Raw genomic sequence first — 15,932 nt, forward strand, 5'->3', positions numbered from 1 at the left:
ACAGCACTCCTGCAGCTTCCCCACCCAGGCCCCATCTCAAGGGAGATGGGGGGCGCTGAGTGTTCGGGGGTTTTTAATGAGGAACCTCCACCTCGGCCATCTCTTCCTCGTGCTGTGGGAGAATACTGCTGGAGTAACCCACCAGGACCCTTGTTGGGAGGAAGGGCATGACTGGAGGAAGCGTTGGGCTGCATGGGAATGGAGCTTGAAGGGAGGTGGGTGTCTTGTGTATGAGTTCTTGACCTTCTGAGCAATTCACCACCTTTTTCTGATTTCCTTCCACAGCCCTGACGCAAACACATCAGGGCCAAGCCATCCACCTGCCCCCAGCTCCAATGCGCATCCCGTTTAGCGGCTGACTGGGGCTAGCACCCCCTTTATGGTTGCAGAGGCTAGGTCCAGGCCCTGTAATAAAGATGAAAAATTGGAGCCCTTGCTTGTGCTGTGGCAGAGGCCACGACCCCTGTTTTGTGTTGTGTCCAGTCGTGATGTTCATCGGGGACACCTGCACAATCCTTTCTGGGGTGGGTGGGAAAACCGGAGAAACCACCTGCCAGGTGAGGTCTCCTGGTCCTAAGCTGTTGGGCCGCGTCTCCCTTTAAAAACCACTCATTCGCCTTCTATGTGTTGCTGTACAGCTCAGGAGGCCGAGTGGCACAGTCGTACGCTCACACGGACTGGCTGTGTGGCAGGCAACCAGGAACATGCGAGGCACTCTCGTACTGAGGAATGCAGCCCCGCTGCTTCTGAAGGGATGGGACTGTTTTCATCTAATGCCGTATCAATTGTTCAGTCAGGGATTGGAGCCGACAAGCTGCTGTGTATTCCCCAGCAGCCGTTTCTGCAGCTGCAGAACACACAGGTGAATTTGATTGTTAGCAGTTTGGCAGCTCTTCACAGGGCACGTACAGAGCCAGTCAACTGAGATGGGCCTGAACCGTCAAGTTTGGATCCACTTCTGAACTTTCTGTGTTGAGTTTGGGGTTGGGCCCATCACTACTAATAAATTCAGAAGGCCCAGCTATTTTATTCAAAACGATTCACCTTTCTATACATTATGTTCAAGAATCTTGATAACATTCTTCTCCATACAGTGCCTCTGTGCAAAAGGACCCCATAGGTCTGTTGGTTGCAAATAACATGTGGTGTTCTCCGCTCCAATGAGTCCGTTTATTAGTATTTAATGAGGGGGGAATAAATAATGTTCTCTGAAAACATCCCACTGGCCTACGCTGTGCTTTAGAGGGGGCTAGAGAATGATCCTGTGTTGCTGCCCTTCCACTAAATATTGCACTGGAATAAAGTGCCTGGTGGGACTGTGCCCCGCTGCCCTCTAGGGTTAGAATCAGAAATGCTCATCTGTGTGTCATAGGTCCTATACTGTTAATAGCAAATGGAGATTCCCCTTTAGCTCACTTGGGGAGGACCTCCTGTACTCTCAATATAAATGATACCATACTGCAAATAGTAAGGCCATAACTACTCTTCAGACCATCCGCTCCAAGCACCTGCGTTATGCCAGGCTGCTTCTCCCAACTGCTTGCCTGCCCAGTTGTCCTTGCTGTTGCAAAGGTTTTCCCTTTGTCCAGTCCAAACCTTTCTGAGTTGAACTTGCAGCGCTTGTGGGTATGTCTGAGCCTTTTGCTGGTGGGTTGGGTTTCTGCCAGCTGCTGCATCAGAACAGGACTCTAGTTAATCCTGAGGTGGTTTTAACTGGTCTTTGTGGGGGGTCTGGTAAGGAGTAGCGGTAAGGAGGTGGATCAGTGCTGCTAGGTGAACTCACCAGATCATCCTAACTCCATCCAGGAGCACTGTCTTCCATGAGAGTCCTGTCCTGTCTCCCACTCCTGCTGGGTCCTGATCCCTGCCAGGTGGCCATGGGGCTGCGGGTGGAAGAAAGCTGCAGTGGCCAGGGGAGGGATAGCATGGCCATGGCAGGAAAAATCCACTCCATGCTCAAAGACCAAGTAGCACGGGAGCGCTTGGGAGCAGGCCACACCTCCAACTGCGACGCGGAGGACCCGGGCTGCTGCTAGGAGAGAAGCCTGCACCACGGGCAAGAGCGGGGAGAGAAAGGAGCCAAATTATTCAGCTCTCATGCCTCATCTTAGGGTACGTCTACACTACCTGCTGGATCGGCAGGTAGTGATCGATCTATTGGGGATCGATTTATTGCATCTAGTGTAGATGTGATCAAATTGATCCCTGATTGCTCTGCCATCAACTCCAGAACTCCACCGTGGTGAGAGGTGGAAGCAAAGTCAACAGGAGAGCAGCAGCGGTCGACTCGCCGCCGTCCTCACGGCCAGGTAAATCGACCTAAGATACGGCGACTTCAGCTACACTATTTGTGTAGCTGAAGTTGCGTATCTTAGGTTGACCCCCCCACACACACACCTAGGGTAAACCTATCCATAGATCCCTAGACGGGACCTAGTCATCCTTTGGACACTATTAGTGAGTCCCTCATCTGTTGTGGGGATCTGTCACAGGTGGGTCCTAGCAATTAGTAAGGCCAGCATTCAAACCAGGATCCGCAGAGTCTGTAGGCAGGAGTACAACTGGCTGCTGAGGGATTCGTGGGAACGGGTCCAGATTTGCTAAACGCATCTCAGCCGGAAATTGCCCATGAAGGCATCAGTCATCTTTCTGCAGCAACCACATTGGCGCCACCAGCAGCCTACGTCCTCTCCTAATGGCAGAGGCATGTGGCTTGTGGAATTTGCAGGACACAGGAAGAGAAGCCACCTGATTGAATTAGAAATGCCAGGGCTCCTGCATCCAATATACGGCCAGCATGGCACCTTTTTGGAATGAGAAATGCTGCCACCCTCAGGCAGTTCATTGAGAACCGGAGTGTATTAACAGGAGTGTTGAATGTAAGGCATTTTACTCAGCCCTGGTGAAGCCTCCCCTGGAGTATGGTGTCCAAAACTGGGCATCACACTTTAGGAAAGATGTGGACAAATTGGAAAGAGTCCAGAGGAGCGCAAATAAAAAATGGTAAAACGTTAAAAAATACCTGACCTATGAGGAAAGGTTGAAAACCTGGGCATGTTTATGTAACCCACACACCTTCTGGGTGTGGTGTCCTGTCCCAGGTAGTGGAACCAAGACCACTTAGAGTGAGAGAGAAAAAAAAATGAGTCTGCTCTACAGCCTTAGCTAAGAGCCAGTTGGCTTTTAGCTCATGTGGTAGAGGCTCATATGCTGCGGTCCCCGGTTCAATCCTGCCTGCAGACGACTGGGATCTGTCAGTGTTACATTTAGTCTTGAGAAAAGAAGACTAAGAGGGAGCCTGATAACAGTCTTCAAATACATTAAGGACTGATGATGATCAATTGTTCTCCTTGTCCACTGAAGCTAGGACAAGAAATAATCAGCTTGAATCTGCAGCAAGGGAGATTTAGGTTAGATATTAGGGAAAACTTTGTACCTGTAAGAATAGTTAGGTTCTGGAACAGGCTTCCAAGGGAGGTTGTGGACTCCCCGTCATTGGAGGTTTTTAAGAACTGGCAGGACTAACACCAGTCAGGGATGGTCTAGGATGGTTTATTTAGCCCTGCCTCAGCACAGGGGGCTGGACTAGACGACCTCTTAAGGGCCCTTCTATTCTATGAACTTGGTAATGAAGCTCAGGGATTGCTGCCTTTGTGGAGAAGGGAGTCGTCATTGCTTGCTGGATCAAGGGAAGCTTTCCTAGCCAGAGAACAGGGCACTGAGTAATGTAGCGAGAGGTGCTACATTCTGTGCAGTTCTGGTTTTCTTCAAACTGGTCTAATTGCAGCCAAAGGATTTGGGCTCCGTTCTGCCCACCTCTTCTTCTTAGCGTACGCACAACGTGCCTCAAGTGGCACATGACCAGGATTCATCACCGAATTTGGGCCGTTGGTTGGATCATTCACTTCCACGGGCCAGGTCAGGTACTGACAGGGAGTGCGACATGACATGCACACTCATCTGTGCCCTCCAGTCCCGCCCACTAATGCATGAGCGACGATTCCAGTGACTTCACAGCGGCGGAGGCTGTGGGTAGAACAGAGAGCGCTGCTGGTTACGGGGCAGGGGTAGAGGGAGGAAATCTGCAAGATTGTGAAAATAACGTCATTCTGCCTGAGTGTTTTCTCATTTTGGTACGAGAAGGATCTCGTTTATTGCTGCCTGTGTTGCTACACGCTGCCCTTTAATCTGCGGCTTTATTGTGCCCAGGCTTTATTTATTTATTGGGGGGGGGTTAACTTCCAGCCAGCAGCAGGGAGTAAAACAGTTATGCGAATCGTGCTCTGGTCAGGGGGAGGATAGGTCCTGGCTTGTAACTCAGGTGAGTAGAAGCTGAAGAACCTGGGGGGGGGGACCCCAATAGTCATTGTGCATGCTGCTGTGTGTCCATTAAAGCCCCTGCCAGGTGTGGCATCCTGCAGAGAGCTGGCTCTGTTGCTTGCAAACAAACCATGCTGGGTTGCTGTGATCTCCCGAGCACAGCTGGGTTGGGTCCAGTCAAAACGTGGTGGAGAGACACACACCCCCCCCTTAGCAACACACACTTTTGCTCCAGGAAGTGGTGGAAGCGATTCAGCTCCTTCTTCCAAGTCAGCCCTGAACCGCTGCCCCAGTGTAGCCTTACGGGTGCCGCGCGGCTGATGTGCCACCTTTCAAATGAGCTGTCACACTGTGCGTCTGACCGCTTATGGGCAAGAGCACTCCCCTGGCACCTCTCACGCGAGCAGCTGCTAGCCCCAGCATCCTGTACAAATTCCAAGGTGGGTGATTCCAATCTGCCTTCTCAATTCCTCTTTCAGGTTCAGTTGGATAAAATGTTCATTGTTTCCCATCCCAAACATCTGTGTAGGTTGCCGCTAATTGCTGCTGCAGCTCAGTGGCGGGTAAAGTGTTCCCAGGATGTGTAGTTTATGTATCAGTTTGGAAGGCACTAGACGACTGCAAGCCATTATGTTGTCATTGCCTGGAAACTGTGTCCCTTGCCTCGGTAGCATCCTGCAAACTAAAGGACACACACACACACACACACACACACACACACACACACACATGCACACACACTTTGTAATGATTTTTCTCCTTGTGGAGCAGGAAGTGTTGCAACCCTTTGAGATCTCGACACATTGGATTAATCTCTCAGTTGTCAGGATTTAGCCTCTAGCTGAAACTAAGGGTAGGCATTAGGGGCTGTAATGTTCTCTGCTTGTGATGTAATGGCTTCTTAGAAGGGACCTGCTGTTCACGGAGTCCCACCATAGGGACACAGGAAGCAGGGAGTGAGGGGATGCGGCTTAGAGACAGCAGCTGCCAGTGTTGGGAACCACGCCTTCGCTGTGTTGTCTGAGCCTTGGTGGAGGAGCCATAGTGGAACCCAAAGGCTTTGCAAGAAAGGAAGAATCCCCTTAAGCACCTAATCTGAAAAGGTGACCCTGCTTTGGGGTATCATTGAGAGGCTCACCCATTCGTCTCCATCCTGAACCACACACCCCAACACTCGTCGAGTGAGTCACAGGAGAGCAGCCTTCTTTGTACTGTGAAATAGTGATTCATGACTATTCACAAAGCAGTCTTAAGAACACAGCGATTTACAAACCCGGCCAACTTGCCTTGGGGAGCTCACCCTCTAGCTCAGGCCAACACAATACACCCGACAAGATTCCTGGTACACAGAGTGTTCCCTGGTGGGCAGATCAGTGGACCATAAGAGCTTCCTGAAAGGGTTTAAAAAGAGACTTGTTGTGTATTTGGTTGTCATGGGTTTTGTTACTATGGCAACTGAGTTAGACTATTAAGGGATAGCTCAGCCGGTTTCAACCGGCTGAGTGAGCTCTCTGTGTCTGTAAATAAAATGGAGGTTTTGGTTAGCTGTCTGCTCTCTGGCCTCAAGTGATTGCTTCCTACACCGGCTGCCCCTAGGACATAACAAGACTAAAAGGAGGAGAGGGAGGGCACCTCCTTCCTGGACAGTTGGCAGCTGTTCCAGATGCAGAATATGGCGTGGGAGAAGAAGACGAAGAGAGCACTTAGGACAGAACCTATGGAAGAGCACAAGTAGTGAGAGGAGATGCTGGATGAGATGAGGGCAGAGAGGTATGTGAGGACTGAGCTGCAAGGAGCTGTGGAAATCAGGGTGAAAGCGCTTGAAATTGATTCAGAAGGGGAAGAGATTCAAGGAGGGGCGGCTGATGTGGTCAGAGGCTAAAGTGTTTTCTGGAATCTCTCCGGAACGAAATCCCAGGAGGAAATGCCCCATCTCCCAGGATGGCTGGGTTGCCTTGGCCTTGGCCGGCCCTGCTCTGGATGCCGACTGTTTGTTTAGATCTCAGCCGAGACCTTTCCCCTAGCGCCAAAGCCACCCCTGGGCTCAGTAAAACAGACCATCATGCTGGCTGGGGATGATGTAAATGGGACACCTGTGGTAGCAATGTGCTGCTCTAAAGGTAGGAGACTAAAGGGAATAGCTCTGATGCCACAGTGATGGGGCCAGTGGAGGAAACTGAACAGAATAGCAGCAGCATCCAGAGGCCTCATTGTGAGCCGGGACCCTATTGTGATGGGTGCTGTACAGATACACAACTGGGAAGCGTCCATAGCCCCAAGAACTCACAATGTCACATAAGACGAGACACAGCAAGTGAGTGAAGCAGACAATAGAAGGGAGGGGGAAATTGAGGAGGAGGGACATGGTGAGATAACGTGTTACAAAGGCTCCCGATGTGCAGAAATGAACTGTTACAAATCACACGACAGCGGTTTCCCTGTTGCTGCTTTGAATGGGCTGCTCAGAACAGCGAGGTGTAATAGCGCAGGCTGGAGACGGGTGCAGCACAGCCTGGTTTTGCAAGCTTACCCCTCCCTTGCCAACATACACCAGCCCTGACCCGCAACACCCGCTGCTACGTCATTCCTGGGCTCCCTCAGAACTGGGCCAACGCTGAGCTGCAAACCGACCTCCGTACTAGTGTAGTTCTGGGTCCACATGCCAATTCACTCCGTCCTGAACTACAGCCTTCTTCCGAGCTCCCATTTCAGCCTTGGCCCACCATGCCCTGCTGTACAGGGGCCATTTCACTCTTCAGCTGTAGCAGCCTCTTCCTCTCTTGAGTGCAGGTTGTGGGCCATAGTGGCTTTGTGATGGGGTGGACAGTTATTTGGTCAAGCTCTTTGTTATCCAGCTGAGCACTGGAATCACATCAGCCTCATTGCCTGGCCTTTAGTAGAAACTCTTGCCCGTGCTTCAGTTTCTGACTCCTGTGTTTCACGTACGCTGCTTCTCTGAACAGGCATGCGGGATTAGCTGTCTGCAAGCAACGGATCGTGGAAATGAAATTTTTCATCAGCCATCGCTCCACTCCTAAGGCTCAGGCTGATCGCCCGGAAAAGAAACCTCCCCACGTCTGACTATTTGGGGACGAAAACAACATGATTGAAATCAGGAGCTTAGATAAATAAAACAAGACCGATTCCTTCTTCAAGGAATGACTGCTCCAAACCCCTGCTCCGGGAGCCTCTGCTCTCATGCCTTTGCTGAGTGTTTGTGAAATGTTATTGGTGTAAGTCTGTCCGTCCAGCCCCTTCGCCCCATTCTTTAATGACCTCTTTGTGTCTGAGCAGAAACTAGGCTGTAAGCACCTTGGAGCAGGGATCATTTATTATTATTATTTGTATTCCAGGAGCAATGCCCTGCCAAGGATCAGGGCCCCGTTGTGCTGGGTGCTGTAAAAACACAACAAAAAGGTGGTCTCTGCCCCGAAGAACTTACAATCTAAATATAAAATCAAGAGGCAACAGGTTGAGACAACAAAGAGGGAAAGGACAAGGTAACAATGAGATAATTATGGGTAGCACGGTAAGCAGCGGTCACAATGCACCAGCTGCCTACCCAGTGGTGGGTTTATCTGCATTGTGAGGGACTGCGCTCACTTTTGGGCGCTGTGACATAAATGAATATTCTCTCTCTCTCTCTCTCTCGGCACAGGTCTGGGGCCATACACGTGCTCAAATACCGCGGTGGTGAGCGTGGAATGAGAACCTGAATAGAAGGAAACGAGATAGAGAGTAGGAAAAGCTGCATCTAATGGAAAGAAAACGAGCTCTTTGCATGTGGGGTGGCAGGCTGCCCTAAGCCAGTGTGCTAGATTTAGGGCTTATGCTCCCTCTCAGACCAAGTGGGAAGGGGAGTCACTCCGGGTGCCCAACGTATGAAAGGTGGGATGGAAGGAACAATTCCTCAGCATCTCTGATTCTGCGAGAGCCCCTCCTTGTTGACACCACAGAGCTGAGGCTTCATGTGGTGGCCAGATGCCCCAACATGGTTCGCCAGCAAACTCAGAGATTTCCACCCTGAAGAGGGAGCTTTTGAAAGGATCATCTTGTAGGGAACGGAGGGGAACCATGCTGTGATGCAGGAGGTGAGGCACTGCCCCCCACTAGCATCCTGAGGTCCATGAAATTTCCCCATGGAGCATCTTGAGGGTTCAGAACCCCACCTGCCTGTTCTGCCTTATGGAATGGCTCCTAAGCAACACAGGGAGATTCCAGCAGAATTTGGCTCCTTCTACACGTTTCTCCAGATAAAAAAGGCCTTGAATTGGGAGGATTCTCCCCAGTTAGTCAGAAGGCTCCTCAGAATGATGATATATCTGGGAGGAGGGTCTCTGGAGCTGCCTGCAGGAATTCGAGTAATATTTTAACCCAAATTTGTTTTGATGGAAGCATACAGTTTCTTGCAACTTGATATTAACTGGCTGACTCCAGCTCTCTCTTGGAATTTACTGTTTCAAATGAATCACCTTTACGTCCGCCCCTTGCCCACTCCTCTGCTCAGTTCCCTTTTAATTTTACAGCTTCCTGAGCTCAGCGCTGGGAAATCGATAAGTAATTTAGAGCCCAGCAAATACAGAGGAAAACAAGTTCTTTTGCACTTTTATGAATATTTTGAAGCCAGAATTGTCTGAAAAAAACAGGGACTCAATCAACGTAACAACCGATCCACCAACGTCATGCTTTTAACAGCATAAAATCATAGACATTTATAATTAGAAGACTAACAAACAAGAATTTTTAAAACTGCCCTCTTGAATCAGGCTGTTCAGTAATATTTGTGGTAAGCTAATAAAAGAGGATTTTACAGCTGAGGAGAAAATATCCAATTTGGGTTCTTTGACCCAGGGCTTAAAGTGATCTCAAAGAAATACTGAATCTGGCATTGCTCAGGATGGAATTTTATCCCCTTTTAGGGATCAGACAGCTCATTTAAATACATATCTAATGTCCCTTGTCAAGGACTGACCCACTTTAGAGCTGCTTTAGAGGTCTCTGTTTCTTTGTCTGGGTGTGGAATCTGTCCAGAATATCCCAGAGGAGTGCTGCTTTTCAGGGGCCTGCCCTATGACTGATGTTAACAGTTACGAACTGTATTTCAAGGGAGGAAACAAAAATCAGACTTTGTGTGGCGACAGTCAGGTGTTGGGTTGTGATACGACAAGGTGACCCATGACTAGAGCTCTTCAAAGCTCAGTGGTTTGTAAGAAGCAGGATGGAAAAAAATCTGTGATACTCTAAACTTGACCCACAGTCCAAGCTCCGTAGTTCCTGAATAGCCAGCGGTTAATATTGTTACCTTTTTTGACATGAGCAACTAATCAAAGTTTGGGGCCCTGCGCGTTGGGCCAGTTAGGAGGAGAAATTGCATCAAAGAAAATACCAGATTCCATCGTCAATCTTGTTTATTTAACATGAGCGGCAGTGAAATAGTTAATAATGTGAGCACTTGTGTTGTCATTAAGTCTCAGAGTCAACGTCTCACTGAGGGGAATGGGGCACTTCCAGAGCTATCGTTTGTCCATCATGCAGGAAGCACTGCTTCAGGTCACGTTCAGAAGGTTTTCTTCACAACCAGGAGGGCTAGACACTCAGTTTTTATTTAAATTGGAGCTTAAATTCTGCAGAAGCTGAGCTGGACACCAGCAAAGTGCTGATGCAGTATCCCAGTCGAGGGACAGCTGGCAGACAGTCATGCTTTGATTATCAGGGTGGAACAAAGCCTCTATAGCAAAGCACAGCTCAGTTGAAACTGGTCAGTTTTACCCATTTCTCATCGAACCCTTAATAAGCCCACAACTGCTCAAAAATGTTGTGAACTTTTCAAAGAGTTTCCAGCTTATCACAAATCCCAATATGAGTGGCATTCGATATGGCAGTGAGTGCCATTGGCAAATTTCTCTAGGCACTAACACTGGCCTCATGGCATCTTTTGCAACACCGTGTTCAAAATTGCTGGTGGGTGGACAACTCAGTCATAGCCCTGGTTAATAAGTCAATGATCTAAACCGGATGTTGTCCATTCATTCGCTTAAGGCAACTTGTGCATTGAGCAATGGAAGTGCAGCTACCATAGTTGGGCCTGCAGCTCAGATAGTTGTGAGTGCATATGTCTTTTTAGGCAGCTAAATTGTTACCGGCACATGTATATACCCACTATACAGCATGTGCAGTTGTGGTCCATATATGGGCAAATGCAGTCAGGAGGATATGCACACATTTAACTGCAAGCAAATAGGCCTCCACGTTTTGAAAAAGGGTCCTTTCACATTGTACCTGGAGGTGACATTTGATTATCGCATCTTTAGGTAAGTTCGTAACTTGTCCCCAGATCTCAGCAATTCTCAAATCTTTCCAGTTATCCTGGATCTTTCCCCTTGCTGATGCCTTACTCTCTCTGAGCTCTTTATTATGTATTTAACATTTTTATTGCAGTACAGCCTCAGCCAGATCAGAGTCCATTGTGCTAGTCAATCTACAAAGAGATAGTAAATGACAGTCCTACATTCTGAAAGATAAGCTCTTCTGCATGCATTTTCTAGCTGCCCGTTAGGTTAGGATGAGCTTTTAAAGCAAATTTTTGTTCTAATAACCTGTTGGCTGCAGCCTTATATCTTAGGACAGGAAGTGCAACCAGTTGGCTGTATCTCCAGCTATGACAAAACACTCTGATGTTCCAATGGAGTTCACTGGGGTGTCGGATAGAATGGGGAAGCGCAGGACCGAGGGCAAAACAGTTAAGGTTTGGTTCATCGGTGATGGTAATAAATCATTTCTCTCTGATGAAATTCAGTTCCACATGCACAGTGTTCCCATGTTAAGTACAACTATGGAGAGCACTTCAAAATACTTCAAATATTCTGTACTTAGTACTTAAGTACATCGTAAAGGTAGATAAAGCACAATGTTTTTTTATCCACAGGTGCTTTTTTAAAATAGGTGTTTGAAACAGTCACATCCCTCCTGGATTCTGGTTGGCCTCCAGCACCCATTGTCCTGGCTTGGGAGCTTCAGGTTCCAGCTCTTGCACCAACCAGGGAGGGCGGCAGCCCACCCCTTTCACTTCTGATTGATCACTACAAGCAGCAATGGGTAGATTCTCTCCCCGTCCCGGCCCAGTAGCAGTGGGGAGACTTGTTCGAAGCGTCTGGGGAAACCCCAAAGTACAAGGCCCTTTGTTTGGATACTTTTCTGCAGCAACGACTCTGTGATGGGTCAGCGTCCAAAATAAAAACAGATAAGCAAATTCTTGGAACAGAGAAGCTAATTCTTATCATACAGGAGTTGGGAACACTTGCACTTGTACTTTTACTTATAAATACATAAACGCTATTTCCATGGCACGCTTGTACTTATAAGTACTTCTGCAATGGTGTGCTTGGCACTCATATTGAAGTCATTTTAATCAGCACTTACGGCTACAAACCCACTGTAAAATGCAAGTAGCCGGGTCAAGTTCCAGGCTTTGGCACAACTTGACTTTGACGCTCATTCCACATTTCAGGAAAGATGTGGACAATTGGAGAAAGTCCAGAGAAGAGCAACAAAAATGATTAAAGGTCTAGAAAACGTGGACCTGTGAGGGAAGATTGAAAAAAATGGGTTTGTTTAGTCTGGAAAAGAAAAAAACTGAGAGGGGACATGATAACAGTTTTTAAGTACATAAAATGTTGTTACAAGGAAGAGGGAGAAAAATGGTTCTTTTTAACCTCTGAGGGCAGGACAAGAAGCAATGGGCTTAAATTGCAGCAAGGGCGGTTTAGGTTGGACATTAGGAAAAACTTCCTAACTGCCAGGGTGGTTAAGCACTGGAATAAATTGCCTAGGGAGGAAGTGCAATATCCATCATTGGACATTTTTAAAAGCAGGTTAGAGAAACACCTGTCAGGGATGGTCTCGATAATACTTAGTCCTGCCATGAGGGCAGGGGACTAGACTATGTGACTTCTCGAGGTCCCTTCCAGTCCGTGATTCTATGTCTTTCATTCTCTGCTGTTGCATTTATGCTCATGAAAGTTCATGGGCTGGTGAATAGGGGTTGCTCCCAAGGGCATCTACCTGGGAGCTTCTCTCATCCTGATCTGATCTTGATCGTGGCCCAGACAGAGTGAATCAACAGTACCAAGAAAAAGCAAACAATCCAGGTGCTGGCCTGTCTCAGTGTTTATCTGCCTGCTGGAATGCTGGCAGTAGCCTGGCAGCTGTTGTGCTTTTGTAATGGGTGAACCGCTGTGCACCCAACCATCCAGCAAAGGCTGATTTGGAGGTTCATGTGAATTACTTTTGTATAAAATCCTACTTTAAATTGTTTCAGACCAAGATTGAAATTTGATTTACTGAATAACGTTACAATATGTCAGCTAAGCCTGTATGTTTGAGGTGTCATGGTTTGGTTCCCCAGGTCGATAGGATGTGCTAGTACAGTGTGTGGGGAATCTATCTATATCTGTCTAAGCTAGCTAGCAAGGCATTTATACTGTGCCATTCGCTATGGTATCAGAGCAGCTGGATAGAATCCGTATTTAGAATATTACTACTACTTACTTAGCACTTAAATTGCATATTTTATCTTCCAGATGATTTATGGAGATTAAGTAATCAATTATCACAATCCTCCTGCAAGGGAGTTGAGTATTTTTACTATCCTGATTTGACAAACCTCATAACTGATGCACAGAGAGCAGAACTGACCTACCCAATGTCTCAGGCATGAGTAGACAGTTAGGATTAGAAGTCAGGAGTTCTAGTCACAGTTCACTGCTCTAACCACTAGACCACATTTCTGTTATATCCATATCTGATGCTGGTTTGGTGGAGGTAGACAGATTCCAGCAACACACACACCCTGTCCCAAATGCTAATGATGAATAATTTGCATGGTTTTTCATCCATCAATATCAAAGCACTCTCCAAAGATGAGTACGTATCATTTATCCTCATTTTGCAGATGACATAATCAAGACACAGAAGTTAAGTCCTTCTCACAGCAAGTCAATGATAATCAGGAATTGAACCACGGTGTCTTGATTTCCAGACCCTGTGCTCCAGGCACTAGACAGCCACTGCCCTGCTGCTGCTATGCATGCGGCTAGATTTGAGTTACACGTACATGTGATGTCAGACCAATGGCTGCCAACAGAACATAGATTCCAGTTACCCCCCCACACACCTCCATGAGCACATTTTCAGCTGAGTCATGACCTACAGCATGTATGGTGGATCAAACCAAGAGGTGCACTGGTAAAGGGATATTGTTGTGCTGTACAGAATAAGTCATCCTGCAGCATGTAAGACCTGTTTGCTGACTGCTGAGCTCAAACTGTGATCTGTTTAATTCGGGTGAAGGGTGGTCCGGCTGAGCAGAAGGACTTGTGCTCTGCCAGTCAGTAATTAAAAACCTTGATTTATCGTAGAATGCACGCTGACCAAGAGAGCTGGGTCCACGGGCCACTAAGCAGGCAGCTAGAGGGAGTGATGCTGAGCTGTTTACAGCTTCTTGCTAGAGTTTCTCTTGTTTTTTTTTTTGCCTTCCCTCCAGGTCTAATAATACACGAAGGGCCCTCGGTTTACCGGATTTTCAAACGGTGGCAGGCGGTAAATCAGCAGTGGAAAGTGCTGAACTATGACAAAACAAAAGACATGGAGGATCAAAAAACAGGGACCAGGACAAACCTCCGAACCTCCTCCCAAACCAACCATTCGTCCTCCACCGGTGGTACAGCCAGCAACTCCGCTCCAGCCGACAACGGGGTCCGGGGCACTAGCCACGCCACCGGCACCCTGTCTGACCACCACTGTGCTTACACCATCTTGCATATACTCAGCCAGCTGAGGCCTCACGAACAGAGAAGCCAGTCTAGCACTAACAGAGAGCTCGTCATGAGGGTCACAACAGTCTGAGCAACGGAATTCAGGAGGCCTTAACGCAAAGTGGAGGAGACAACTCAAGAGCAGAGAAGCATGGTGTGCCTTTCATTTTCTGGGTAGCTGCGCAAGGCGTATAAGCAGCGCTTGGCCAACTGAGGAAGAAGAAGGTGGAGACAGAGCTGCACACACATGCTAAAGAGGTTAACGTTTTCCAGCCAGTAAATATTATTTTTTAAAAAAACAACAAAACAAGTGCAATACGGACTAACAACTGACTAGGTGGAGGTTTGGGGAAGTAGAGAAACAGCCGGTATTAGCATGTCTTACAAGTTCTATTAGCCGGGATGGGTAATGTTCTGCAAACACACACACGCCCCACACACACACCCCACACACACACACACAGTGTGGGATGATTACAAACAGAAGGGGAATGATGGAAGCGACATATTCGGAGGAGTTTTCAGATTGTGTTAAGCAGGGATCTGAGTCATCGTTTTGTTTCATAAATCATTCCGGAGCCCTGTATTACTTGCGATAGAGTATTTCCACTGAAGTGGCTGGGGATTTTTCAGTTTTAATATTAAAAAAAAAAATCTGTCCCTATTTCACCAAAACAAAAATTGGCAAGAGGTCTGGAGAATGGCATTGGGAGAGGGGTTGACGGACATTTTTTTTTGGCAAAGTTTGTACAAATGCGCTGTGGGTGTTTGAAGCACAAGCACTGGTCCAATGACCCCCAAATCCCACCTTCATACCGTCCCACTCATAAAAACCATCCTCCAGGCGGACTTTGAGAAAGGAGGCTGCTCCAGGTTAATTTCCTCTCATACCCTGTCACCCCCAATTGATTACATTAGGCCACTCCCATCTCCACGGCTTTCTCCTGCAGCTGTGATTCAGACTTTCATAAGGGGGGGGGTTAATCTTTATATCCCTGCTGCTCAATGTACAAGAGAGTCTCACTCAATCATATAGGGTAAGCCCTCGATATCCAGTTTGCTGAACGACTGAGTGGAAAAGACTAAATCATGAGCTAACAAAGACTTAGTCTGAAGAGGGAGCACAGTCTCTGAGTGAATATATTATGCTTTTAATAAGTCGCCTTCTCTAGGAGCCATCCATGAAAGTACCAATTGCTCTTCAGAAACATCTTCTTTCAATGCACAATGGCTGAATCATTTGTGGGTATTAAAGGGACACTGTCACGTACTTTTTAAATAGTTTTTAGGGGCTTTTTTTTTACTCGCCATCGTTTGTCATATTCTCTTAAAAGACTTGACAATAAAAATTATTTCCCTACTGATTTTTGTCCTTTTCCATTTGGCACACACTGTTCTCCCCTGGCAGGCCCTTGTCCCGCTGTGCTCTCCCCCACCCTGCCCAAGCATTGCTGACGATGCTGCATCACAGCCTTGGAACAGAGTGGTTTTTGTTAGCATAGCTGCTGCTGTCGCAGAGGGCGCAGAAGAGCAGAAACCATGACAATGCGGAGTGTTAACTGGTTCTGGAGCAACGGCCCAGCAAATCAAAAATAACTAACGCCACAGTGGTCAAACCCGGTGCCTGGTGTTAGCCACCAAAACCCATATGGAAGCAGATGAATGAAAGCAGCCTGATTTTCAGCTGCGCTGGGGTCTCCTGTCTTAGGGGTTTATATTACCATCCTTTACCATGGGATCTGAACAACCCTTGCAGCTTCTGTTGGAGCCATGAGAGTTGATTCATGTGATTTCACTTTG

General features: G+C 47.7%; 1 protein-coding gene across 2 annotated transcripts in view; it reads left to right on the forward strand.

Annotated features, from left to right (window-relative positions):
* Positions 1 to 15,454, forward strand: part of MARCHF4 (membrane associated ring-CH-type finger 4) — a 163,203-nt gene extending 147,749 nt beyond the window's left edge. For both annotated transcript variants that reach the window (XM_045031827.1, XM_045031828.1), the window contains exon 4: positions 13,862 to 15,454. In XM_045031827.1, coding sequence (XP_044887762.1) covers positions 13,862 to 14,223 — 362 coding nt within the window. In that variant the 3' untranslated portion in view covers positions 14,224 to 15,454. The remainder of the gene's footprint in view (positions 1 to 13,861) is intronic.
* Positions 15,455 to 15,932: the final 478 nt, after the last annotated feature.

Source organism: Mauremys mutica, chromosome 10 (assembly GCF_020497125.1).
Source record: "Mauremys mutica isolate MM-2020 ecotype Southern chromosome 10, ASM2049712v1, whole genome shotgun sequence".
Taxonomy (NCBI): Eukaryota; Metazoa; Chordata; order Testudines; family Geoemydidae; genus Mauremys; species Mauremys mutica.